This window comes from Oryctolagus cuniculus, chromosome 7 (assembly GCF_051225735.1).
Source record: "Oryctolagus cuniculus isolate XC-2025 breed Fujian yellow rabbit chromosome 7, ASM5122573v1, whole genome shotgun sequence".
Lineage (NCBI taxonomy): Eukaryota > Metazoa > Chordata > Mammalia > Lagomorpha > Leporidae > Oryctolagus > Oryctolagus cuniculus.
Window position 1 is genome coordinate 18,902,693 of NC_142873.1, and position 26,502 is coordinate 18,929,194.

The following is a 26,502-nucleotide window of genomic DNA, read 5'->3' on the forward strand; positions in this document are numbered from 1 at the left end:
TTGCACCCACAGAACTGTCAGCCTGCTCCTTGTCTTGGTGAAGCCAAATGAACTTGAAGGGAAATAGTCTGGCTTGAATGATTTTCTTTGGTGTGAAATATTTTTGTCCCATCTGAAGAACTCGAAGTCATTTTTATAGAAAGATAATTTCCCAGCTGTAATAATGATTTCTTAGTTGCCTTTTAAGCAAACCTCTTGAAGTCTTGTCTGTCCATTTATGTAGCATGCCCACTACAGAGAGCAGGGTTACCTGGGGGTAGCGGGGGCCAGGCAGGGAGGGGTGGCCTTACCGGTCTTAGCTGATATCTGAGCTGCTCATGGTATTACTGCGTGGGTCTCTCTCCTTTCATTTGGACTCTGGGCCGTGAGGTAGGAGGAGGTGGAATGGTAGATGTGGCTACCACTTGTCATTCCCCTCAGCACAAAGTCTGTGGAGCTGGAGAAAGGGAGATGGGTGATGGGAGATGCTGCACACTACAGCATATCACAGGGAGCACCAGGGCTTGGGCTCCCAAGGCCCTAGAAGGAAATGTTTATGACTGCTCTTCAAAACTCCGCAGGTGTGAGTTTTTATGTTTGTCATCTTTAATTCATTAGCTTACTCGGTTTTACATACATGTTTTAAATTTTGGTGATCTCAAAATATGAATTTATTTGCTTGTCTTACTAAAGTTGGTGATACAAGGTATTTAAGAAAAAATGTGGTCATTATGAAGTTTCTAATCCTTTGGTGCTTCTGTTATATTGAATATTAGCACCGGAGGGAAACTGTTAGTACATGTACCTATTGATAATGACTTCACCTACCTTTTGTTTTCTAGATCTTACAGTCCCTCTCAGCGCCCACAAAACACTTAGAGCAGCAGGTGAATCACAGCCAGCAGGGCCATGCCAATGCCAGTGCCATGTTGTTCAGCCAGGTGAAAGGCACTCCAGAGACACACATGCTTCAGCAGCACCATCAGCCCCAGCCGCAGCAGCAGCAGCCGCCGATTTTACACCTGCAGCCCCAGCAAATGATGCAGCTGCAGCAGCAGCAGCAGCAGCAGCAGCAGCAGCAGATTTCCCAGCAACCCTACGCCCAGCAGCAGTCCCACCAGTTCTCGCAGCAGCCGCAGCCGCAGCAAGTCCATCAGCATCAGTTTCCACAGCAACAGCTACAGTTTCCACAGCAACAGTTGCATCCTCCACAGCAACTGCATCGCCCTCAGCAGCAGCTACAGCCGTTTCAGCAGCCGCATGCCCTGCAGCTGCAGCAGCTGCAGCAGCACCAGCTGGCACAGCTGCAGCAGCAGCAGCATAGCCTGCTGCAGCAGCAGCAGCTACAGCGCCTGCACCAGCAGCACCAGCAGCAGCACATGCAGAATCAGACAGCACAACACTTGAGTCAGACGTCCCAGGCGCTGCCGCATCAGCTGCCACCTCAACAGCCCCAGCCCCAGCCCCAGCCCCAGCCCCAGCCCCAGCCCCAGCCGCAGCCGCCACAGCATCATCAGCTGTTTGGACACGATCCAGCAGTGGAGAGTTAGTAACCGGGATTGTTTTTTCTTTCTCCTTTAAGTCTTATGCTTATATAAATGCACTAAGAGTGTGTGAGGGTGTGGGGTAAGGATCCATATCAAATGGTTCTTACGAAATGGAGACTGTGACTCTCATATCTAACAAAGAAGTCATTATAATGAGATAATTGTACTTTCTTTTGAGGCACTATATACTGAAATGGATAGTTTTGTTCCATAGAGCACCCAGGCTGCCACTCGGACTAATTCAATAGTTGTCTGGCATAAATTAAGTTGGTTTTTCTTTTAAGTGATTCCTTAATATAGATAATCAGACTAGTATGTTTGTATGAATATTCCAAAATGTACTCAGATTACTGGCAGAAACATCATTGTCAAGACCAATTAAGTTGGTAAATTCAAGTTTAATTCTGTCAAATGCCATTTAAAAATGGGAGGTGCATGCATATTCATAGGATTTTAATTTTCTTTTTCTTGTATGATTCTATTGGTTCTGTTGTAGTTCCGGAAGAAGGCTTCTTACTGGGATGTGTGTTTGCAATTGCGGATTATCCAGAGCAGATGTCTGACAAACAGCTGCTGGCCACCTGGAAAAGGGTAAGGCTTTGCCTACAAGAAGTAGAACTTTTTAAGTGAAGATATTCCTTCATGATTGTAGACTTAGCCATGTTCATTTGACTGTATTCACTGACACATCTGCATGTGTTCTCAACGTGCTGTGGGCATTTTTATTACTAGCTTTCTCTTTGACCCTGGGCAAATCACTTTTCTAGACTTCAGTTTTCTCAGCTGAAATAGGTGAAAGATAGACTATTAAGATTTTTTTCAGCTCGAAAATTCTAAGGGACATTGGTTGTTTATGTACGGTTGGGGGTGTGGGAATCAGATAAGGTTTTCACTGATGTAAGGAAAGGACTACAAACCTGTGTGTGTCTTAATCATTTCTCTTTCTCCAAAGTGTTAGAAAACCTAGGATCTTTTAAGTTAAAAAGGACCTCAAATCTTCTATTCCTGTTGTGCTGTAGTGCATTTATTTATTTGAAAGGCAGAGTTACAGAGAGGCAGAGCCAGAGAGACAGACAAGAGAGATCTTCCATCTGCTAATTCACTCCCCAGATGGCTGCAACAGCTGGGGCTGGGCCAATCTGTAACCAGGAGCCATGAGCAGGGGCCCAAGCGTTTGGGCCATCTTCTACTGCATAGTCCGTTTATTTATTATTTTACATGGTGGCTTCTAAAGAAAAATAAAATGAACATTTTCTTGCTGTGTCACAAATCAAAGCTGAGTGTTTTTTTTTTTTTTTTAATTGAACAAAAACTGACTTTAAGTATGTTTCAAGTGCATCTCAAGTGTACTTCACCATGAGCATTTCTGGTGTGCACCAAGCCTACTACAGGATGCAGGGAATGTATACTGAATAAACAGACTAACTACACTGACCAGTAGGGGAAGCAGAGGCATGCATAATAAGTAGGAACCAGTCTGGTAGATGCTGGGTAGAGGTGGCACAGGGTGCTATGAGAGCCTGTTCGGTGTGGATGTGTTGAAAAAAAGTCTTTCGGAAGAGATGGTTCTTGAACTGAGTCTTAAAGGATGAGTAGGAGCAAGACTTAGGGAGATTTTTCAGACAGAGCAAACAGCACAGGCAAAGGCCCACAGTGTGGCTTGCAGAGATGAGGGGGAGATCCCAGTAGGGCCCATGAAAGTCCACGGAACAGGGAGGACAAGAGATCTTCTCTATGCTATGTTACGAGATTTGGAAGTAGAGCAGCTGGGACTCGAACTGGTACCCATGTGGGATATTGGCATCACAGGCAGTGGCTTAACCCCTTATGCCACAACACCAGCCTGAGAGCAGTGTTAAAGTGATATAATCACTCTACTAAATTCTGAAGTTCTCAGGCATCTCAAATGCAGGATATTGGAACCAAAAGACAATTTAAAGATAATTCTTTAAAACTTTCAACCTAGAATATTAATCAGATGAGACTATGGATAACAATATTTTCAGACTTCTGTGGTGAAAAGTTTGTCCTTTCTTAGGAAGCCACTGTAGCAGCAAAGAGGATGACACGGTAGTCAGAAAGTAGGGGTTCTGACACCGAGATGGAAAGAGAATTTCAAGAATGAAAGTGAAGAGGAATCCGAAAGGGATGTGAAAATAGGACCAGATAGTAACCAAGCTTGGGACCAGCAGACAGCATTCCAGAGGGGACGGGTAACAAAAATGATACAGATTAAGGAGAGATATGTGCATATGCCACATTAGTTTTTGGTTTTGCTTTTAATTATTTATTTGAAAGAGACAATGTGCTGTCTGCCGGTTCACTCTCTACATGCCTGCAGTAGCTAGGGCTGTGTGCCAGGCTAAAGCCAGCAGCCAGGAACTCAGTCTGGATCTACCATGTGGGAAGCAGGGACCCAAGTACTTGAGGCATTATCTGCTGCCTCCCAGAGTGCTCGTTAGCCGGAAGCTGGAATCAGGAGCAAAACTAGGACTCGAACCCAGGCACTCAGAATGGGATGTGGGTGTCCCAAGTGGTGTCAACGCTGTGCCAAATGCCTACCCTGTTATGTTAAGTTTTCTATTGCTGGGAAACATTACCCCAAAGTTAGTGGCTCTAAACAACAAGCATTTATTATTTCACAGTTTCTTCTTAAGTCAGAAATACTGAAGTCATTTAGGGGAGGGTGGTGACTTAGGCTGGCATAGGTGATTGCAGTTAGGATTTGACTCGGGTTGCAAGAATCACTTCAGGGTGACCCTTCATCTGGCTGTGGCCTAGCCACACAGGGCTATCCCCAGGGCTGCCCAAGTGGCTCAAAGACACAACAACTGGCTTCCTCTCCAGAATGAGTGACCCAAGACTGAGAGCAGGGAGGAAGCCTTATCTTTCCCAAGTCATGGGAATCTCATGCTATCAGTTGCAGTATATTCTCTTGTTAGAAGTGAGTCACTTAGCCGGCGCCGTGGCTCACTAGGCTAAATCCTCCGCCTTGCAGCGCCGGCACACTGGGTTCTAGTCCCGGTCAGGGCGCCGGATTCTGTCCCGGTTGCCCCTCTTCCAGGCCAGCTCTCTGCTGTGGCCAGGGAGTGCAGTGGAGGATGGCCCAGGTGCTTGGGCCCTGCACCCCATGGGAGACCAGGAGAAGTACCTGGATCCTGCCATCGGATCAGCGCGGTGCGCCGGCTGTAGCGGCCATTGGAGGGTGAACCAACGGCAAAGGAAGACCTTTCTCTCTGTCTCTCTCTCTCACTGTCCACTCTGCCTGTCAAAAAGAAGAAGAAGAAGAAGAAGTGAGTCACTTAGTCCTTATTGAAGACTCTTGGAAGGAAGTACCAACTCTAAGAAGGAAGAGTGCCAGACAATTTGTGGACCTAATTTGAACCTACCACATGCACATTTCTCATGGGAATGAGGTCCTGAAAGATGTGTAGGAAACTAAGGAAAAGGAAGAATGCAGGAGAGAAGCAAGATGAGGTATTCATTGACACTGGGGAAAACTAAAGTGTGTGTTTTTTTTTTTTTTTTTTTTTTTTTTTTTTGACAGGCAGAGTGGATAGTGAGAGAGACAGAGAGAAAGGTCTTCCTTTTGCCGTTGGTTCACCCTCCAATGGCCACCATGGCTGGCGCACTACGGCCGGCACACCGCGCTGATCCGAAGGCAGGAGCCAGGTGCTTCTCCTGGTCTCCCATGGGGTGCAGGGCCCAAGCACTTGGGCCATCCTCCATTGCCTTCCCAGGCCACAGCAGAGAGCTGGCCTGGAAGAGGGGCAACCGGGAAAGAATCCGGTGCCCCGACCGGGACTAGAACCCAGTGTGCCGGCGCCGCTAGGTAGAGGATTAGCCTATTGAGCCGCGGCGCCGGCCCGAAAACTGAAGTTTATAAAAGAAAGAAACCCTAATCTTAGGGTGCTATAATATACCATGTGACTGACCTAAGCAAGCATTGTGATATAACCAGTTAGGAAGGCCCACCTGTGAGGGTACCTCAAAAAGTTCTTGGTGAGGCCTGACATTTAGTCTAGTGACTAAGATGCTCGCCTCCCAAATTGGAGTTCCTGGCTTTGACTCCTGGCTTTAGCTGGGGCTGGACTGGACCAGAGCCAGGAGTTGGGCACACACTGTAGATCTTCCATGTGTGAGGCAGGAACCCAATTACCTGTGCCATAAATGCTGCCTCCCAGGGTCTGCATTGGCAGGAAGCTGGGATGAGAATGGGAGCCCCAGGACTCTTAACTGAGACACACTGATCTGCATCAGTGCTGTCCCAAGCCACGTCTTAACTACTAGGCCAAATACCTGCTCATGGAGAAGTTGTAATAGTCACAACTAGGGATGAATACTGTTGGCATGTACTGTGCTGTGTGGAGGTCAGGGGTCCTGCTAGATACAGAACAGCCTCCCACAACACAAGATTTGCTGGCCCCAAATGTCGGTAGTGCTGAGGAAGAGAATCCCTGTTTAATGAAGAGAATATTGGATTTTTTCTGGAGTTCATTTTCATTTTATAGTGCTGAGTAGAGAAGTTTGTAAATACAGTAGTTATATATCTGTCATACCTTGGGAAGAAAAAAATCATAAAAATGTATGATGGATTCTTTTGATAGCTGTCTTATTTGAAATAATAATTCAGTTCTATTCTTCTGAGTCATAAAAATTGATGACAACTTTGGTTGATTGTTTTGTGTAGATCATCCAGGCCCATGGTGGCGCTGTGGACCCCACCTTCACGAGCCGATGCACACACCTCCTCTGTGAAAGCCAAGTCAGTAGTATGTATGCACAGGTAAGGAGAATGGCTTCAGCTATGGCTGAGCACAAAGCCTGTTGCTTTTTCAAAGAAAATTTGTTTATTTAAAAGAGTTACAGAGAGAAGGGGACAGAGAGAGAGAGAGAGAGAGAGAGATCTTCATCTATTGGTTCACTCCCCAGATAGCTGTGTTGACTGGGAGCTGGGCCAGGTGGAATCCAGGAGCCGGGAGCTTCTGGGTTTCCCATGTGGGCGGTAGGGGCTCAAGTACTTGGGCTGTCTTTTGGTGCATTGGAAGTGGAGCAGCTAAGACTTGAACCAACACCCGTATAGGATGCTGGCATCACAGTGGCAGCTTTACTCACTATGCCAAAATGCCTGCCTCACAGCCCATCATTTTTAATATGTAATCTTAAGATTTTGTTGATCTTTACTTTCAGAAAGGATTTTTTTCTACCTCCAAAAAATAAGAAAGTTGATTCCATTGACGCTTTGTTGTGATAAATACCTTTATGGACACTTGCTTTTGAGCAATATAGAAAGAAGGAAATCCCTAATAGTGTTATGAAAAGGGTACACACCCCTTTCAGTCACTTATCAAAACAGTACTGAGGCCGGCGCCGCGGCTCACTAGGCTAATCCTCCGCCTAGCAGTGCCGGCACACCGGGTTCTAGTCCCGGTTGGGGCGCCGGATTCTGTCCCGGTTGCCCCTCTTCCAGGCCAGCTCTCTGCTGTGGCCAGGGAGTGCAGTGGAGGATGGCCCAGGTGCTTGGGCCCTGCACCCCATGGGAGACCAGGAAAAGCACCTGGCTCCTGCCATCGGATCAGCGCGGTGCGCTGGCTGCAGCGGCCATTGGAGGGTGAACCAACGGCAAAGGAAGACCTTTCTCTCTGTCTCTCTCTCTCACTGTCCACTCTGCCTGTCAAAAAAAAAAAAAAAAAAAAAAAAAAGACCAGTACTGAATGCATGGTGGGTTGAGGAAAGGTCTTGTTTTATTGTGGGACTTTGCACAGAAGGGCCTAAAGGGGTGGCAAGTTCTATGCTGGCCTTCTCCAGAACTGTCAGGCTTTCTCAACATTACCTTCCACTACTCCTTGGGGTTTCATTTCGTCTCTTATAAAAATTTTCTTACGTATAGACAGATTGGTGTTAATGTGTGTGTAACAAATGACCTTCAAGAAACCCTTCTTAGAGAGGCTATCCATTTACTAGATCTACTTTTCAGCTAAAAATGGAGAAGTGCTTATGAGAGTGCTTATCCTGTGGTTCATTGTAGGTGAATGGTGATGTTTTTTATACCTTACTTTATGTGGAGCCTTCTTTGTTTTTATGGTTAATTTTATGTTTTTGAAGATTTGTTTTTTTATGTATTTGAAAGGCAGTACAGGCCGTCACCGTGGCTTAATAGGCTAATCCTCCACCTTGTGGCGCCGGCACACCAGGTTCTAGTCCCGGTCGGCACGCCGGATTCTGTCCCAGTTGCCCCTCTTCCAGGCCAGCTCTCTGCTATGGCCCGGGAGTGCAGTGGAGGATGGCCCAAGTGCTTGGGCCCTGCACCCCATGGGAGACCAGGAGAAGCACCTGGCTCCTGCCTTCGGATCAGCACTGTGCACCGGCGTGGCCATTGGAGGGTGAACCAATGGCAAAAGGAAGACCTTTCTCTCTGTTTCTCTCTCTCACTGTCCACTCTGCCTGTCAAAAAAAAAAAAAGAAAAAGAAAGAAAAGAAAGAAAGAAAGGCAGTACAATAGAGAGGGGGGAAGACACATGGAGCGACATTTTCCATTTGCTAGTTCACGCCATAAGTGGCTGCAAAAGTCAGGTCTGGGCCAGACCAAAGCCAGGAGCCAGGATCTCCTTCCTGGTTTCCAACATGGGCAGCAGGATCCAAGTATTTGAGCAGCAGGAGGGTAGACTGGAAGCATGGTAGCTTCCAGGCCATTAGCAGAGAACAGCTGGTCTAGAACTGGTGCTCTGATATGGGATGCTGGTATTGCAGGCACCAACTTAACCCACTGCACCACAGTGCTGGCCCTTTAGAAGAAATTTTAATTCTGATGGTGATTGGTGACTGAAGTTATTTTTTAAGTTGTTGTAAGTTGTTTTTATTCTTGATGCAGGCTTTTGTTCATCAATAGATGTGACATTTTCAGGTTATGTTAAAAGTAACCAACTTCATGGATAATGTAGTTGGTTACTTTAATAAATCAAATACTAAATGTCATGAAATTCTTTCATTTTATGGGGCTTCCAAAATGGTGGCATTGTAGTTATACAACTTTATAATTTTGTATTAATACTGTAGCAAAACCCCAAGCAAAACAAAATGATAAACTGTAATTTTATGTTTGGTAGGCAATAAGAGAAAGAAAAAGATGTGTTACTGCACATTGGTTAAACACCGTCTTAAAGAAGAAGAAAATGGTGCCCCCTCATCGAGCCCTTCATTTCCCCGTGGCGTTCCCACCAGGAGGAAAACCGTGTTCGCAGCACGTAGGCAGAATCCCCTTGCTTTGTTTTATTTTGGTTTTAATGCTTCTTTTCAAATGATTGTGGCCTTGCTTACCACCTTCTGCCTTGCGTCCGCATTTCTGTGTGCTTTCACCCTGTGTGTAAGTGCATAAGCATGAGAATTTGCGACTTCCTTCCTCTTACTCTCTTCTCAAAGTCAGTTTTCTGCACTTAATTGATAATTAATGGTGTCTCCAAAATCTTTGAAACTGTTTGAAATCAAAAAACAAATCAGATGTCTTGCAACAAAGGCAGCCACTATTGGGCAGAACTTATCAATAGTTGTGGGTTCTCCCATTCAGATGCCTCAAAATTGGAGATTAGTGAGGAGAAATAATAACTCATTCATATTTATTTGCTCAGTGAAATAACTGGAAGTTATCTGAGCAATGTCATTTGAGCACAGTAAAAATATTGCTATATTTGGTATCTTGTTCTTTTTCTTCCTGTGTATGAGATCTATGTATATAACATTTTCACAATTAATTAAATTCTGATCTCGACCTTCTTAGGAATGATATGTGTCCTATAATGTCCCAAGAAATAAAGGAAATGTGTATGTATAAAACAACTAAAAAGCAGGAAAAAATTATACTTGGGTTCAATTTTTTTTTTACCTTATTCTCTTTTTCCCCTTAGATTATTTCTGTGACTGGATTTGTTGATAATGACAGAGATGACCTAAAGCTAATGGCGTACTTGGCAGGTGCCAAATATACAGGTTATCTGTGTCGCAGCAACACAGTCCTCATCTGTAAAGAGTAAGCAGATTTTTAATTTACGTAGAACTTGGTGGCAATATTAACAGTTCTGTGTTTCTTACTGTGTCATAGTTTTGAAGTAGAAGGTTTTAAGTAAATGCCAGTGATATTCATGGTAAGGTTCGAAATACCTGGAATATGTGAATTAGATAAGTTAATGAAATTTGAATTAAGGGAATTAAGTAACAGAACAAGGTAAAAGTGGGACTAGTAGGTGGTCTCATGACCCAGACCGACCCTTGCCGTGTATATTTAATTACCAGTATTACCAGCAACTTAATAAAGGTATAAAGATATAAATAAAGTTATAAAGATATGCCTGCCATTTTTATTATGAGAAAACATTTTCATTGGCTTTTGTTGAAAGTTAATGTAAATTTGGACAGGAGGCAAATCTAACATTTAATAATTGTGTTTTCTCCTCAACATCGACAAAAATAGACCAACAGGTTTAAAGTATGAAAAAGCCAAAGAATGGAGGATCCCTTGTGTAAATGCCCAGTGGCTTGGTGACATTCTCCTGGGAAACTTTGAGGCCCTGAGGCAGATTCAGTATAGTCGATACACAGCATTTAATCTACAGGATCCATTTGCCCCAACTCCGCATTTAGTGTTAAATCTTCTAGGTAAGTGACACTTCTTCTTAGAAATTTTCTACCACCTTTTTATTTCTACTCAAGCTTGGCTTAGCTTCCTAATCAGTTTTCTATTCACTTCCTGTTTCCTTTCCACACTCTTTCTTCCTTCTCCCCATTCTGCCCTGAATTTTTATTGGTTTGGTATTCTTATTTGCTTTTACTGTTAACCATAGCACAGGAAGAAGGAGCTCCTGAAAACCTCAGTTACCTTTTGCCATGACGCCCCTACCCTGTGGAACATTCCCTGCTTTCCTAGAACCGGTGTCTAGTCCTTGTCACTCTTGTGCTTTAACTGACTTGCTGTTGCATTCTGGTTGTCATCTTGCCTAGGGATAGGCATCTTGTTAGGAATAGGCCGGAGATTTGTGCCTGCTATTCTGTCCTTCAGTTATATACACCTCCTTGTAGATATCCCCATTGTAGATATTGCAGCGGTGAAATTTAGTTCTGCGTTTATGGATTTGACATATTCCCAAAAAGATCATTAAACTCTGCCGTACCATTTTCTCTTAGGGAAGCACATTCTGGTTTTAGATGGCCTTAATCACAAGAAAGCCTTTATTTTGAGCCATAGTCTGCATCCTTTTAATGTACCTGTTGGTATGACTTGTACTCTGAGCCATTCTAGAAACAACAGGTCCTTCTTACATGGACATCTCCAAGTATTAAAGAGTGGGCTTACTTCCCCTCTACTCCACTGTGTAAAGATGCCAGTCTCTTTGGTCAGTCTTTTCCTAACTGGTGTGGTCCTTCCTGTTGGCTGCCTGCCATCATAATTGATATGTTAGGGGAGAAACTATCTTCTAGCAAGAACTGGACAGAGTCTTCTAGAAATGTCTAACTAAACAATTCACAGTGGGATAGTGAAGGCCATTGACGTGGAATAATATGTGCTATGTTGTTGCTGCAGATTTTCTGAGTGCTGCTTTGTACAAATGACGCGCTGTACACTAAGTATTCACAGACCAGCATGCTGTTCCTCTCACCCTGTATTGGAAAACTTTATTTTTAAATTTTTTAAAAGATTTATTTATTCATTTGAAAGGCAGAGTTACAGAGAAAGAAATGGCCACAATGGCTGGACCTGGCCTGATCTGAAGCCAGGAACCAGGAGTTTCTTCCAGGTCTCCCACATGGGTGCAGGGGTCCAAGTATTTGGGCCATGCTTTCCTGGATGCATTAGCCAGGGAGCTGGGTAGAAGCGGAGCAGCTGGGACTCAAACAAGCACCCAAATGGGATGCCAATTCTGCAGGCACCGGCTTTACCCACTGTGCCGCAGCGTCTGCCCTGAAAACTTTATTCTGAACACAAATATATTTGTATTAAATGTTTCCGGCTAAGGCACCTATGTGTCTAGGATAACCAGCTCTCAAAAAGGCAAAAGACTTTTCTATTTAAGCAGCATCATATTGTAAAAATAATGTATTTCTCTTTTTAGATGCTTGGAGAGTGCCATTGAAGGTGTCAGCAGACTTGTTGATGGTATGTCAAGTTAATAACCTTATTTTGTATATTACTATATTAATAGTGCAGTAGGGATATATTTCTGTTTGTAAATTACAAATTCACTCAGCAATTTTCCAACATATCAAAGTCTGTATGTTCTCACTCATCTTAAAGTGTTTAATATTTAATATATTATGTGCCTGTTTTTTCTTTAATTGTTGATTGTATGATTGTCATTCATATATGTAAGTGTGACGAGCATTACTTGCTTCAAAGAATTTTGTGATTACCTAATGAATTGGAGAACAGAATTAAATCCTAAAACGACTTCTTGTTTTTTATAGGGTTAAGAAACAAAAAGTTTGAGGTCACTAGAAACACTAGATGTATAACCCATTCCAGGCCACAGATTAGAACAAGACAAGTCCCAGTTCTTGCAGTGAGGGCAAATGTTTTCCTAGAGGTCGACATTGGGTTTACTGTAAGCCATTCAGGAAGTTTGCATACTGTTGGTTCTTGTTTTGAGTTAGCTATAGGTTGTCCTCTAAGCAAAGTGCCATCCACATTCTCATCTACAAAGTATAATGACTAGGATATTGTTTTTTCTTTTCACATTAGTATTTAGCTACTTTTTTTTTATTTATTTGACAGATAGAGTTAGTGAGAGAGAGAGAGAGAGAGAAAGGTCTTCCTTCCATTGGTTTACTTCCCAAATGGCCGCTACGGCTAGAACTACGCCGATCTGAAGCCAGGAGCCAGGTGCTTCCTCCTGGTCTCCCATGGGGTGCAGGAGCCCAAGCACTTGGGCCATCCTCCACTGCACTCCTGGGCCACAGCAGAGAGCTGGACTGGAAGAGGAGCAACCGGGATTAGAACCCAGCGCCCATATGGGATGCCGGCGCCGCAGGTGGAGGATTAACTAAGTGAGCCATGGTGCCAGCTCCCAGACAGAACCATTTCAATAATTGTCCACTTGAAAATGTCTCATTGCATGTCAGCACTGCAAGAATACAGTGTTTTTGGTTGGTTAGTAATAGCGTAATTTAAAGGTTTAGGATTATGTACATGGTACTAAATATGTGTATTCTTATATATTTTTAAAACAACGAATGTCTATTTATCATGTACAGAGGTGATTGAGGGTCTGTGTGATTGAGCAACTAAGTGAGCAGAATAATCTTCAGAAAATTACCAGCTAACACCTACTGACTGACTTGCTTTCCAAGTCTTTCAGGAAGTCTGTCTGCTGGCTCACTCCCCAAATGGCCACAATGGCCAGAGCTGGGCTGATCTGATGCCAGAAGCTTCTTCCAGGTCTCCCATGTTGATGCAGGGGCCCAAGCACCTGTGCCATTTTCCACTGCTTGCCCAGCCATCAGCCAGGACTAGAACCTGGTGTACCGGCGCCACAGGCGGAGGATTAGCCTATTGAGCCACGGCGCGGGCCTCCATGAATTTTTTTTTAAAGATCATTTTATTTATTTAGTTGAAAGGCAGAGATAGAGAATGAGAGACAGAGTGAGAGAGAGAGATCTTCTCTCCACTGGTTTATTCCCAAATTGCTGCAGTGGCTGAGGCTGGTGCTGCCTGAAGCCAGGAGCCTGAAATTCCATCTGGGTCTCCAATGTGGGTGCAGGAGCCCAAGCACTTGGGCCATCTTCCAGTGCTTTCCCAGGTGCATTAGCCAGGGAGCTGGGTGGAAGTGGAGCAGCTGGGATTCGAACTTGTACTCATATGGAATGTGGGTGTCTTAGTCGGTGGCTTAACCTGCTGTACTACAATACCATTTCTTCCATGAATGTTTTCAAGTACCCTCATATATTTCTTTTCCTAGCTTAAGCTAGTAGTTAAGATTTTGATAGAACATGACCCACTGTGACACCTCTGCAAAAGCAAATATTCTCACAGTATTTAGATGGAGAAAATTATATGGTGACTTTTAAGATCAAGCTGGGAAAGTGATTATCGGTTAGCCCTCTTCTTCCCCATAAAAGGCTTATATTGTACAATTGTTAAGCTCCAAATATTCATTTCCATTGTGGTTTTGTATTAAAAGCTAAAAATTAGAGACTTGGAGTACAATTTATCTTTTTTTACTTAAGAAACCAATTGTTTCTGTCCTTGCTACCAAGAGTAATTTGGAGACATAAGGGTGATTTTTGGAAATAGAAGTGTGAAGGTTTGTTTTCTTGTGAAGGTGGTAATAAAAGGAATAATAAACCTTCCTGCAAATTATTGTATAGTTTTCCATGTGTGCAAAGGCTAGTGGATTTCACATGCTTATGTTTATTTTGGTTATCTAGATATGGGTTGTAGTTAATAAAATCAAGAGGTGATTATTTCAGATAATAAAATATGAACAAATAAATGTCTTTTTTAAAGAACCTCTGAATTTAAAATGTGGAGGAGTGAGTTTCAAATGGGAGCAGAATTGAGACTGTAGTTGGTACCCTACAGGGACACCCATGGTTTTCTTGGCATGGCTTCTGCTCCAAGGTACTGAAGCTGGCCTAGTGGATGTGCACATGTTCGTGAGACAATGTGTATTTTAACACCTTGTCCTGCTTTTAATAGCACTGTTGATCTGATTGTCACATAATATCTTTTGTGAAACTTCATAGGTGACATAGTCTTTTTAGGCTAATCCTCTGCCTGCGGCGCCAGCACACCAGGTTCTAGTCCCAGTCGGGGCACCGGATTCTGTCCCAGTTGCCCCTCTTCCAGTCCAGCTCTTTGCTGTGGCCCGGGAGTGCAGTGGAGGATGGCCCAAGTGCTTGGGCCCTGCACCCGCATGGGAGACCAGGAGAAGAACCTGGCTCCTGGCTTTGGATCAGCACGGTGCGCCGGCTGCAGAGGCCATTGGAGGGTGAACCAACAGTAAAGGAAGACCTTTCTCTCTGTCTCTCTCTCTCCCACTGTCCACTCTGCCTGTCAAAAATAAAAAAAGATTTAATTTATTTGACAGGTACAGTTACAGAGAGACGTAGAGACAGAGAGAGAGGTCTTCCATCTGATGATTCGCTCCCCAGATGGCCGCAATGGCCAGAGCTACGCCAATCCGAAGCCAGGAGCCAGGAGCTTCTTCCAGGTCTCTCACGTTGGTGCAGGGGCCCAAGCACTTGGGCCATCTTCTACTGCTTCCCCAGGCCATAGAAGAGAGCTGGATCAGAAGAGGAGCAGCTGGGACTAGAACTGGTGCCCATATGGGATGCCGGTGCTTTCGGCCAGGGCTTTAACCTGCTTTACCACAGTGCCGGCCCTGACATAGTCTTTTTATAGGGAGGTGGAATTACAATGATTGTGTTTTCCACATTCTAAATTAAGACATGGGACAAAATACGTGAAGTCAAAATGATTTTGAGAAATTCAAGGTTGAGGTCTGCATATGTCACTTGAGATGAGGAAAGAAAAAGATGAAGACATTTAAAACTAGGACCTGAGAGTATTTAGTAAATAAAGAGGGAAAGTGAAAAAAAAAAGGAAAAGAAAAAGAAAAAAAAAGCAATGCAGAAGTGTTTTTCTCTGGACTATTAATGTCTGTTCTCAGCTTGCATTATTGTAGTTGTCCTAGGTGAATACTAGTTCTGATGTGCTGAAGAGCATGACTCTTGTACATGGTTAGGTATTTTGATTGTTTGAAGTTTGATTTTGGAAGTTCCTGTATTACTTGGGAGATTGATTTGCTTAAATTAGAAAATATTCTGATTTCAGGGTTTACGATTACCTCCCAAACTGAAGCAGAATGAAGTGACTAATATCCAGCCTTCTTCCAAAAGAGCCAGGTATGCATATTAATCTTGCTTTTTTAAAATTTTTGGTTGTATTTTGTAGATCTGTTTTGGAAAATTGTTGCCAATTGGGGAAAGTTTATAAAAACTTAGGAAACAGGATTGAAAAGGATTTGCTCTTTGTTTCATAGAGTTGCTGTGATACATCTCATTTTTTTGCTGGAGACAGTGAATAATGACATAGGCCAGTATATGTTTTCCTTTTTTAATTAAATAAAATATTGAATATTTTTCTTTAAGTAAAACTTTCCAAGACCCCCAACCCCAGTTAACTAGTATGTAAAACAGAAGCTTCAGTGGTAGAAGTGGGAGAAAAGGTCTAGAAGTCAGCGCAGAGGTGCCTCAGAGTCCAGGCTCCCGGCACTGCTAGCGAGCCCTGTGCTATGGGCACCTGGAGAGCTCTGAAGTGTGCTCCTTAGATCTGCCAGTTCTTGATGAGGACGACGTAATATTTAGCCGTGCTGACAAAGGACATCAGAGAGCACTTTGGAGTGATGTATGCACTGTATATTGCATGTTGAATTTTAGGTTGGAGTGTACAGATTTATATACATATCTTTTTTTTTAATTATTTCCATCTCTTTATCAAGTCTCTCTTCTTTTTTTTAAAGATTTATTTTATTTATTTGAAAGACAATTACAGAGAGAGGGAGAGACAGAGAAGTCCTCCATCTGCTGGTTCACTCCTGAATTGGCCACAACGGCTGGAGCTGAGCTGATCTGAAGCCAGGAGCCAGGAGCTTCCTCCAGGTCTCCCACTCCAGTGCAGGGGCCCAAGGACTTGGGCCATCCTTCATTGCATTCCCAGGCCATAGCAGAGAGCTGGATCAGAAGTGGAGCAGCCAGGTTTCAAACCAGTGCCCATATGGGATGCCAGCACTTCAGGCCAGGACCCTAACCCGCTGCACCTATATACATATAGCGCTGGCCCCTATATACATATCTTCTTAATCTTATCTGATAAAGACATGGTTGACCAGTACTAGTCATTAATGAAGTGCTGGAAATCACTTAATTGCTAAGGCATAGCAAATGCAGACACAAACCCAGGAAGCTTTGTTCTCTACTCTTAATTCTAGAAAGCTCCTTTTATTTCAGTTTTTATTTACTTATTATTTATTTGAAAGGCAGAGAAAGAGAGAGAGATAGATAGACAGATCTTTACACTGGCTCATTCACCAAATGCCTATGACTGAACCTGGTGGAAATCAATTTGAGTCTTCTACATGGATGGCAGAGAACCAAATGCTTGAGCCATCATCTGCTGCCCACCTAGAGTGCACATTAGTGGGAATCTGAGTTAGAATAGGGTAGCGGGGACTGAAACCCAGGCACACTCCAATTTGGGATGTGAGCATTCCAAGGAGTGACTTAACCACTAAGCCAATGCCCACCCCTGATTACTTCCAAACTGCTAGGTAAAGCGTAACTGCTTGAATTGTCTTTTGCAGTTACCGTTTAAGGAAAATTTAAGCTGTGAGCTTCAGTAAAACAGCTTGTTCTCTACATTCTGGTAGAAGACACAGGGTTAGAATTAAAAGACCCCAGAAGCTCTTGACTGTTGAAAAGGAGAGCAAGCAATGGCCTAAGTCAGACAAGGTTATTTTAAAAACTTGGTATTAAAAAAAATGAAGAATGGCCATTTTAATGGTCCAGCTAGCAGAGTCAGTAAAATATAAAAATCAACTTTATTATTTGCTTTTCTTTTTGAAACCAATTTTTAAAAAATTGGGAAGGGATTGGGGAGGAAGAGAATACATACATATTAGTCTTTACCAAAAGCTAATTGGATTGTTCTCTTGGAGACTTCAGATGTAGTAGTGTTTATAGTACATATAAAGTACTTACAGTTTTTGTAATAACTAGTTACCAAATTGTTAATGAGGCAAGTGTTTGGTGTAGTGGTTAACAGACACTTCTTAGGATGCCCTTGTCCCATATTGGAGTTCTTGAGTTCAACTTCTGGCTTTGCTTTCTATCCCAGCTTCCAGCTAATGGGCACCCTGGGAGGCAGCAGGTGATGGCTCAAGTATTGGGTTCTTGACACCCACGTGGTAGAACTGGGTCAGTTCCTTGTTCCTGGGTTTGGCCTGGGGAAGTGAACCAGTAGATGGAACATCTCTGTCACTCTCTCTGTCTCTGACTTTCAAATAAATGAAAAAACAATTTTTTTTCAACAAGAATAAAAACCACTTATACTTAAAGCTATTGAACTTTGTCCAACCATTGAAATCCCTTTTACACCAAAGAACATTTTGTTTTAAGTTTTGCTTATTTATTTGAAAGGCCAGGTAACAGAGAGAGAAGGAGAAACACATCTTAGCCAGGAGCTCCATCTGGGTCTCCCATGTGGGTGGCAGGAACTCAAGCACTTGGGCCATGACCTGCTGCCTTCTAGGCTGCATACTGACAGGAAATTGGATTGGAAATGGAGGCAGGGCTTGATCCTAGGCATGCCAAACAGCAGCTTCACTGAACACAGTGCCTCCCCCATAGGAACATTTCTGTTTAAGTAAATAATAAGGTCATCACTGTTTTGTTTATTTATTTTATAGAATTGAAGATATACCACCTCCCACTAAAAAGTTAACGCCAGAATTGACCCCTTTTGTGCTGTTCACGGGATTTGAGCCTGTCCAAGTTCAACAATATATTAAGGTGAAATTTCATTCTGCTTTGTATAAGGATTTTTAGCAGTATCCCCTTCTGTGTATATTACTTCAAGCTAGAAGTTTATTGAGTAACATTTAATCAGGAATATCATAACAGTTTGTATAGTATATATAAAGTACTTACAGTTTTTGTAATAACTAGTTACCAAATTGTTAATGATTTCCTGCCACGTTCTGTGTTATCACTTCATATTTAGATACTTGCTTTTTTATTACTACAGAAGTGTGGTTCAAATGCATAGGCCAAGACCATTTTTATAGTCAAGTGAACATTTGCAACACTACTCTAATGTCATTTTCTTTTTATTTTTTTATTTTTTTAATTTTAATTTTATTTTTGACAGAGTTAGACAGTGAGAGAGAGAGAGAGAGACAGAAAGAGAGTTGTAGACAGTGAGAGAGAGACAGAGAGAAAGGTCTTCCCTCCGTTGGTTCACTCCCCTAATGGCCGCCACGACCGGTGCTGCACTGGTCCGAAGCCAGGAGCCAGGTGCTTCCTCTCAGTCTCCCATGCGGGTACAGGGCCCAAGCACTTGGGCCATCCTCCACTGCCCTCCCGGGCCACAGCAGAGAGCTGGACAGGAAGAGGAGCAACCAGGACTAGAACCCAGGGTGCCGGCGCTTCAGGCGGAGGATTAGCCAAGTGAGCCACAGCGCCGGCCTCTAATGTCATTTTCATAAAGACAAGATTTTATTTATTTGAAAGGCAGAACAACAGAGAGAAAGAGATTTTTCCATCCACTGGTTCACTCCCCAAATCGTTGCAATGGCTAGGGCTAGGCCAGACTAAAGCCAGGAGTCTGGAACTCCATCCAGGTCTCCCACATGGGTGGCAAGGGTCCAAGTACTTGGGCCATCTTTACCTGCTTTCCTAGGTGCATTAGCAGGTAGCTGGATCCTAGAAATGGAGCAGTTAGGATCGAACTGACACTCATCTAGGATGCTGATGCCACAAGTAGCAGCTTACCTCCCTGCGCCATAATGTCAGCCCCCAGAATTTTACATTTACTTCTTGAAATAACATCCTAGGGCCCGGACTGTGGTGTAGTGGGTAGAGCTGCCACCTGCAGTGCCTGGCTGCCCCACTTCCGATCCAGCTCTCTGCTACGACCTGGGATAGCAGTAGAAGATGGCCCAAGTCCTTGGGCTCCTGCACCCATGTGGGAGACCTGGAAGAAGCTCCTGGCTCCTGCCTTCTCTGGTCATTGTGGCCCTCTGCGGTGTGAACCAGGAGATGGAAGACCTCTCTCCTTCTCTCTCTGTTTAACTCTGCTTTTCAAAATAATAAATAAATCTTTAGAAAAAAAAGAAAATAAATAATATCCCAAGGGATGATGGGATTTTGTTTGCTTACTTTGTATGCTTTTTTTTGGCTCAGGAAAGATGGTTAAGAGTGTTAAGTTGACCTGTATATTTTTACTCCAAACATTTCTTTTTTTGTTTTTAAGGCTTATTTATTTGAAAGATTGAGTTATAGGGGGAAGAGGGGAAGAGAGAGAGAGAGATTGATCTTCCATTTGCTGACTCACTCCCCAAATGGTTGTAATGGCTGGTCATGGGCCAGGCCAAAGTCAACAGCCTGGAACTCTATCTTCTATGTCTTCTACATTGGTACAACAGCTCCAAGAAATTGTGCCATCTCCCAGTGCTTTCCCAGGCACATTACCAGGGAGCTGGATTGGAAGTGGAACAACCAGTACTTAAACTGGCACCAGTATGGAATGCTGACATTGCAGATGGTGACTGAGCCCACTGCCCCACAATGCTGGCCCCACTCCTAACTTTTTTATTTAAGGAAAAGAAACCATTATAAATATTACTGTTCTAAATTTAGTACAATTTAAGTTTTATATCTTTATAAGTATAATTATTAAGAGGTCATTTTTTTGCCATTATTCTTTAAAAACAGGAATAGTGTGGTAATGTGCCTGGTGAGAGCAGTATCAGCTTAGAAATTCTGGGTATATGTACTCTTGTGAAATGAGTGGTGTTATTCTAGGGCTATCTTATTTATTCATGGAGATGTGTTACCTGTGTTGAATGGATAGTCCATTTTTTTTTTAAAGATTTATTTATTTATTTGAAAGTCAGAGGTACAGAGAGAGAAGGAAAGGCAGAGAGTGAAAGAGAGAGAGATTCTCCATCCGCTGGTTCACTCCCTAATTGTCCACAACGGCTGGAGCTGAGCCGATCTGAAGCCAGGAGCCAGGAGCTTCTTCCGGGTCTCCCACAGGGTTTAGGGGCTTGAGCCATCTTCTACTGCTATACCAGGCCATAGCAGAGAGCTGGATGGGAAGTGGAGCAGCTGGGTCTGAAACCAGCGCCCATATGGGATACTGGCACTGCAGGTGGCGGCTTTACCCACTTTGCCACAGTGCTGGCCCTGAGAAGTCAGTATTTTAACCTTAATTTTCCTGGAGTTGATAACAGAAGCATAGATTGTAATTCTGCTGTTTCCTTTCCTCCTGCATTTTTATTTTTATTTTACATGTCATGCTGTTTTCTGTGCCTGAAAAGTGCACTCATAAATCTTGTCTTCGGATAGGTCTTTGCCTGCATTTTACTCTGCTGATGGGACTCTGTAGATTTTTAGGCTTTTCATTAGCTCCTCTGTGTTTGTGACTTTAGAAGCTCTACATACTTGGTGGTGAGGTCGTCGAGTCTGCACAGACATGCACGCATCTTATTGCCAGCAAAGTGACACGCACCGTGAAGTTCCTGACGGCCATCTCTGTAGTGAAGCACATCGTGACACCAGAGTGGCTAGAAGAGTGCTTCAAGTGCCAGAAATTCATTGGTAAGGAGCAGCGCCAGCACCTGGGTTTTTCTTTTGTTTTGTTGGATTTGTTTGAAGATTTTATTTATTTGAGAGGCAGAGTTACAGCGAGAGGGAGAGAGAGAGAAAAAGAGAGATCAAAAAAGAAAGAGAGAAAGGTCTTGCATCCCCTGGTTCACTCCACAGATGGCCACAAAAGAGTTGGGCTGAAACGAAGCCAGGAGCTAGGAGCTTTCTCTGGGTCTCCCATGTGGGTGCAGGGGCCCAAGCACTTGGGCCATCTTCCACTGCTTTCCCAGGTGCATCAGCAGGGAGCTGGATCAGAAGTGCAGCAGCCGGGACTCGAACTGGAATGCTGGTGTTGCAAGTGGCATCTTAACCCACTGCATCACAAAGTGCCAGTCCCTGGCCAGGAAGTTCTAAACTTCCAAAGCGCATTTTCAATCCTCAAATAGGCAGACCCGGGAGCAGAGGCACCTGGCCTCAGGATGAGCATCCTTAGTTTCACTGTGTTCTCAGTTTTACTTTGCATTTGGTCTTTATGCCTCAACCATACTGGCCCTTGCTACCTCTGTCATGTAGCAGTGCTGCGGTTCCCAGCACCTCACTTAGAGTGCACACATCTCGGGTTTTGCTGCCAGTGGTTGCCCTGGATTGCTGTGCTCTACACACCTTGCTCCCTGACCCGCAGCAGAATGATGCAGCTGCTTGAGAACAAAAGCAAGGCGTGAGGACTTGGGGTGAGTCAGGCCAGCAGAGGCACTGCTGGTCCCAACCAGCCCTGCACTCCTCTCACTGGCGAAACTACCCGCATTTCTCACTAGGCAGGTTCAGGTCGCCATCAAGTCAGTCTTGGTAAATTAAAACATTTCAGATCCATGTTGTTTTCTTGACCTCTGGTACTGAAGCATAATTCAGTTTTTAGTATGAATACCTAAGTACAAAGTATATTTTAAAGTTCATATAGTATATAGTCTGTTTTTATAGATGGGAAGTTAGGATCCAGAAGAATAAAGACAGTTAAAATTGCTGCTTATAGTAAGTAGCCTGCACTGTGGTGTAGCGAGTAAAGCCACCACCTGCAGTGCCATCATCCCATGTGGGCACCAGTTCGAGTCCTGGCTGCTCCTCTCCCAATCCAGCTCTCCACTATGGCCTGGGAAAGCAGTAGAAGATAGCCCAACTCCTAGAAGCTCCTGGCATCTGGTATTGGATTGACTCAGCTCCGGCCATTGTGACCATTTAGGGAGTAAACCAGCGGATGGAAGACATCTCTCCCTCTCCATCTCTGCTTCTGCCTCTCTGTAACTCTGCCTTTCAAAAAAAATATATATATATATATATTGCTGCTTATAGCAAAATTAGACGCAAACTTAAAATTCAATGTTTCTGTATCTAAGGCAATAAAACAGAGGAAAGAATAAATCCTAAATGTAAAGAAAAGTAATTGAACCCTCAATTGCAGTATTTGGTTACTTCTTGCTGTTCACAGTAGTTGTGTCCTGTAAGCTACTGCCAGCGCTGAATTAGTGAATACCAGATAGACTGTGGTTGCAGGAGAAGGTACAGTGCTGGGGTTCTCAGAGCCTCGGATTATTTTCATCAGTCAGTCAATATGTAACCTTTTATGTGTTTTGCTTTTTAAAGATACCTTTTGAAATATACGCTGTTAATTTATTGACACTAGACTCCAGGCTAACAGCACCATCCCTGGAAGAAGCTAATCCCACACACATATTCTCTCCATAGTCCCATCATGGCCTTTGTGCACTTGGGGCATTTTAATCGGCAAAATCACCTACAAAAAATACACGAATTAAATGCACCATGAAGAGGGCACTTATTTGCAGTGAGAGCTAAAAGAAGGCAGGGTACTGTCTTGGTTGACCTCAGCTGGGTGGCTCAAGGTGTTTCTCCACTCTGTATGTCTGAATGACCACAGAAGTGCCACAAATACTGATTTTGGATTTACAAATAAATTTTAGAAGAGTAGGTAAATTCACAAATACAGAATTGAAGAGTGAGGCTCAAGTAGTAACTTTTTGTTCGTTGAAATATTAACAATTTTTGTTTTTAAATAAAAGACATTAATGAAGTATAAGAGTTAACAATGAAGATGGAAGAAAAATTATAATTACTACAAATACATTTAGCTCCCAACTTTATATAATGCGAGATTTATAAAATTTAGAATGAGGTACTCTGTTCTTTAATTGAAAGTAGAGTGTAATAGTTTATGTTCTACGTGGGAGTAAAACATCAGGGCGTGGGCACTGGGAGAGATGGGCCTGCAGTGTTCACTGCTGTTGGTTCTGTTGCCTTTGGGGGCACCAACTGTGGATCTTTAGTTTTTTTGACTATGCCTCTTTTTCCTTTGCTGACAAGAAGCATGCCAATTTATTAACAACCAGTTTGCCTAAAGTCTAATTTAGTGAATAAGCATTTTACTTAATACTCCAGGGTTATAAGCTTGTGAAAAATCTGATTCTTTTATGTGTTCATAAAGTTTACGGTACATATTTTATGGGAAATTTTGGTTGACTGGCTTTCATTTTTTATAGCATTGCTAATAAATGTTTGCTGTGTTGATCTCTGAGGGTATAAAGTGGTTTAGTTATAAATATTTAATATTCAGAAAACACATTTCATAGTTTATCCTACAAGTTTCAGGATTTTCTAAGAGAATTTTCTTTGATTGATTGATTGATTTAAGATTTATTACATTACTTGAAAGGCAGAGAAACATAGATAAAGAGTGAGATAGAGAGAAAGAGATCTTCTATCTGTTGGCTCACTCCCTAAATGGGCACGACAGTCAACAGCGGGCCAGGTGGAAGCCAGGAGTCAGGAACTCCATCTGGGTCTCCCACACGGGTCACAGGGGTCCACATACTTGAGCCATCTTCCACTGCCTTCTCTGGCACATTAGCAGGGAGCTGGATTGGATGTGAAGCAGCTGGGGCTTGAACTGTGGCTCTGGAATGGGATGCTGGTGTCACAGCATAACCCATTGTTCCACATCACCAGCACTGAAATCAACTTTTCTTTTAATTCCATTTCCCATGAACTTTTAAAGTACTGTCATATAGTATGTATGCATTTAAGACTCAATGTCGGGGCCAGTGTTGTGGTGCTGTGGGTTAAAGCCCCGGCCTACAGTGCCAGCATCTCATGTGGGCACCAGTTTGAGTTCTGGCTATCCACTTTCGATCTAGCTCTCTGCTGTGGCCTAGGAAAGCAGTAGAAGATGGCCCGGCCGGCGCCGCGGCTCACTAGGCTAATCCTCCACCTTGCGGTGCCGGCACACCGGGTTCTAGTCCCAGTTGGGGCGCTGGATTCTGTCCCGGTTGCCCCTCTTCCAGGCCAGCTCTCTGCTATGGCCAGGGAGTGCATTGGAGGATGGCCCAAGTTCTTGGGCCCTGCACCCATGGGAGACCAGGATAAGTACCTGGCTCCTGCCATCAAATCAGCGCGGTGTGCCGGCCGCAAAGCGCCGGCCGCGGCGGCCATTGGAGGGTGAACCAACGGCAAAGGAAGCCCTTTCTCTCTGTCTCTCTCACTGTCCACTCTGCCTGTCAAAAAGAAAAAAAATTTAAAAAAATTTAAAAAAAAAAAAAAAAGAAGAAGATGGCCCAAGTCTTGGGCTCCTGCACGCTTGCACCTGCATGAAGAAGAAACCCAGACGAAGCTCCTGGCTCCTGGCTTCGGATCAGCTGAGCTGATCTGAAGTAATGTGGGAGTGAACCAGTGGAGGGAACACTTCCCTCTCTCTCTCTGGCTCTACCTCTCTCTGTAACTCTGCCTTTCAAATAAATAATTTTTTTTTTAAAAAAAGACTCCATGTCTTCATGACTTGATAACTCAGTTCTTTATAGCAATAAGTAGTGTTCATTTTTCTGAACATATCATGGTCTATTTAGCTATTCACCTACTGAAGGGCATCTGAGTTGTTTTCTTCACAGAAGTATCATAAACATCCGCATATAGGTGTTTTGTGAACTTAAGTTTTCAACTGCAGGAGCATGTGTGCTGGATTGTATGGTAAGAGTATGTTTGGTTTTCTAAGGAACTGTCAAACTGTCTCCCGAAGTAGGTATACCATTTTACATTTCCTCCAGCAAACAAATGAGAGTTTGCTCTACATCCTCATGGGCATTTGGTGTTCTGGACTTTGGCCATTCTAATAGGTGTGCAGTGGTATCTCAGTTTTTTCTTTCTTCCTTTCTTCCTTCCTTCCTTTCTTTCTTTCTTTCTTTCTTTTTAAGATTTATTCATTTATTTGAGAGGTAGAGTTACAGGCAGTGAGAGGGAGAGACAAAGGTCCTCCATCCACTGGTTTACTCCCCAAATGGCCAAAATGCTGGAACTGCACAAATCTGAAACAAGGAGCCAGGAGTTTATTCTGGGTCTCCCATGTGGGTACAGGGGCCCAAGGACTTGAGCCATCTTCTCCTGCTTTCCCAGGCGATAGCAAAGAGCTATATTGGAAGAAGAGCAGCTGGGACTAGAACCAGCACCCATATGGGATGCTGGCATTGCAGGCAGAGGCTTGGCCCACCACGCCATAGCACCGGCCCCTCGTGGTTGTTTTTATTTGCATTTCCATGATGATATTTGATGTTTAGCATCTGTCTATCTGTTGTTGAGGCATCCAGATCTTTTGCTATTTTCGAATCCGTTTTCTTTCTTGTTTTAGAGTTCTTTGTGTATTTTTGATACAAGTACTTCATTAGATGTGTCTTTTGTAAATATTTTGTCTCATTCTGGCTTGTCTTCTCTTTTTTTTATTTTAATTATGTTTGAACAGCTTCAACATAGTTTGTAGATACAGTTCTCTTTTTTAAAAGATTTATTTATGTATTTGAGAGGCAGAATTACAGACAGAGATCTTCCATCCACTGGTTCATTCCCCCAAATGGCCGCATCAGCTGGAGCTGGGCTGATCTGAAGCCAGGAACCAGGAACTTCTGGGTCTCCCATGCGAGTACGGGAGCCCAAGCACTTGGGCCATATTCCGCTGGTTTCCCAGGCCATCAATGGGGAACTGGATAGGAAGTGCAGCAGCAGGGATTTGAACCGGCACTCATGGGATGCCAGCACTGCAGGCAGAGGCTTAACCTATTATGCCACAGTGCTGGCCCCCATAGCTACAGTTCTAAGAATAGAATGATTTTCCCTTGTTCACTCCCAGTCTCCTTCCTTCTCCCTTTCTTTCTTTTTTAAAAGTTTTTGAGATAGCACGTTTTAAATTTACATTATAGTAAAAAGGCTTAATGGTTCACCAAATAAGATGTTTTACAAGCAAGAAGACCCTAGTTTAGTGAGATTATAGACAATGTATTTAAACAATAATTGAATGGAAAAATGACCATTTCACCCATGTACAGTAAATTTTAAAATAATCAGATCATTAAAACTACAGTAGTATGACATTCTCTTTTAAATATTTATTTTTTAAGATTTATTTATTTGAAAGAGTTACAGAGGAGGGAGACAGAGAGATATCTTCCATCCAGTGGTTCACTCCCCAAATGGCCACAGTGGCTGGAACTGAGCTGATCTGAAACCGGGAGCCAGGAGCTTCTTCCAGGTCCCCCACATGGGTGCAGGGTTCTATCCTCTGCCGCTTTCC

At 43.4% G+C, this 26,502-nt stretch overlaps 1 protein-coding gene across 6 annotated transcripts in view; it reads left to right on the forward strand.

Moving 5' to 3' along the window:
• The window catches only part of PAXIP1 (PAX interacting protein 1), a 71,702-nt gene that overhangs the window by 39,200 nt on the left and 6,000 nt on the right, over nt 1-26,502 (forward strand). For all 6 annotated transcript variants that reach the window (XM_089336888.1, XM_070077268.2, XM_089336889.1 and 3 more), the window contains 10 exons: nt 822-1,524; nt 2,023-2,117; nt 6,217-6,312; nt 8,633-8,770; nt 9,428-9,549; nt 9,991-10,175; nt 11,627-11,670; nt 15,346-15,416; nt 17,978-18,080; nt 20,723-20,891. In XM_089336888.1, coding sequence (XP_089193014.1) covers nt 822-1,524; nt 2,023-2,117; nt 6,217-6,312; nt 8,633-8,770; nt 9,428-9,549; nt 9,991-10,175; nt 11,627-11,670; nt 15,346-15,416; nt 17,978-18,080; nt 20,723-20,891 — 1,726 coding nt within the window. The remainder of the gene's footprint in view (nt 1-821; nt 1,525-2,022; nt 2,118-6,216; nt 6,313-8,632; nt 8,771-9,427; nt 9,550-9,990; nt 10,176-11,626; nt 11,671-15,345; nt 15,417-17,977; nt 18,081-20,722; nt 20,892-26,502) is intronic.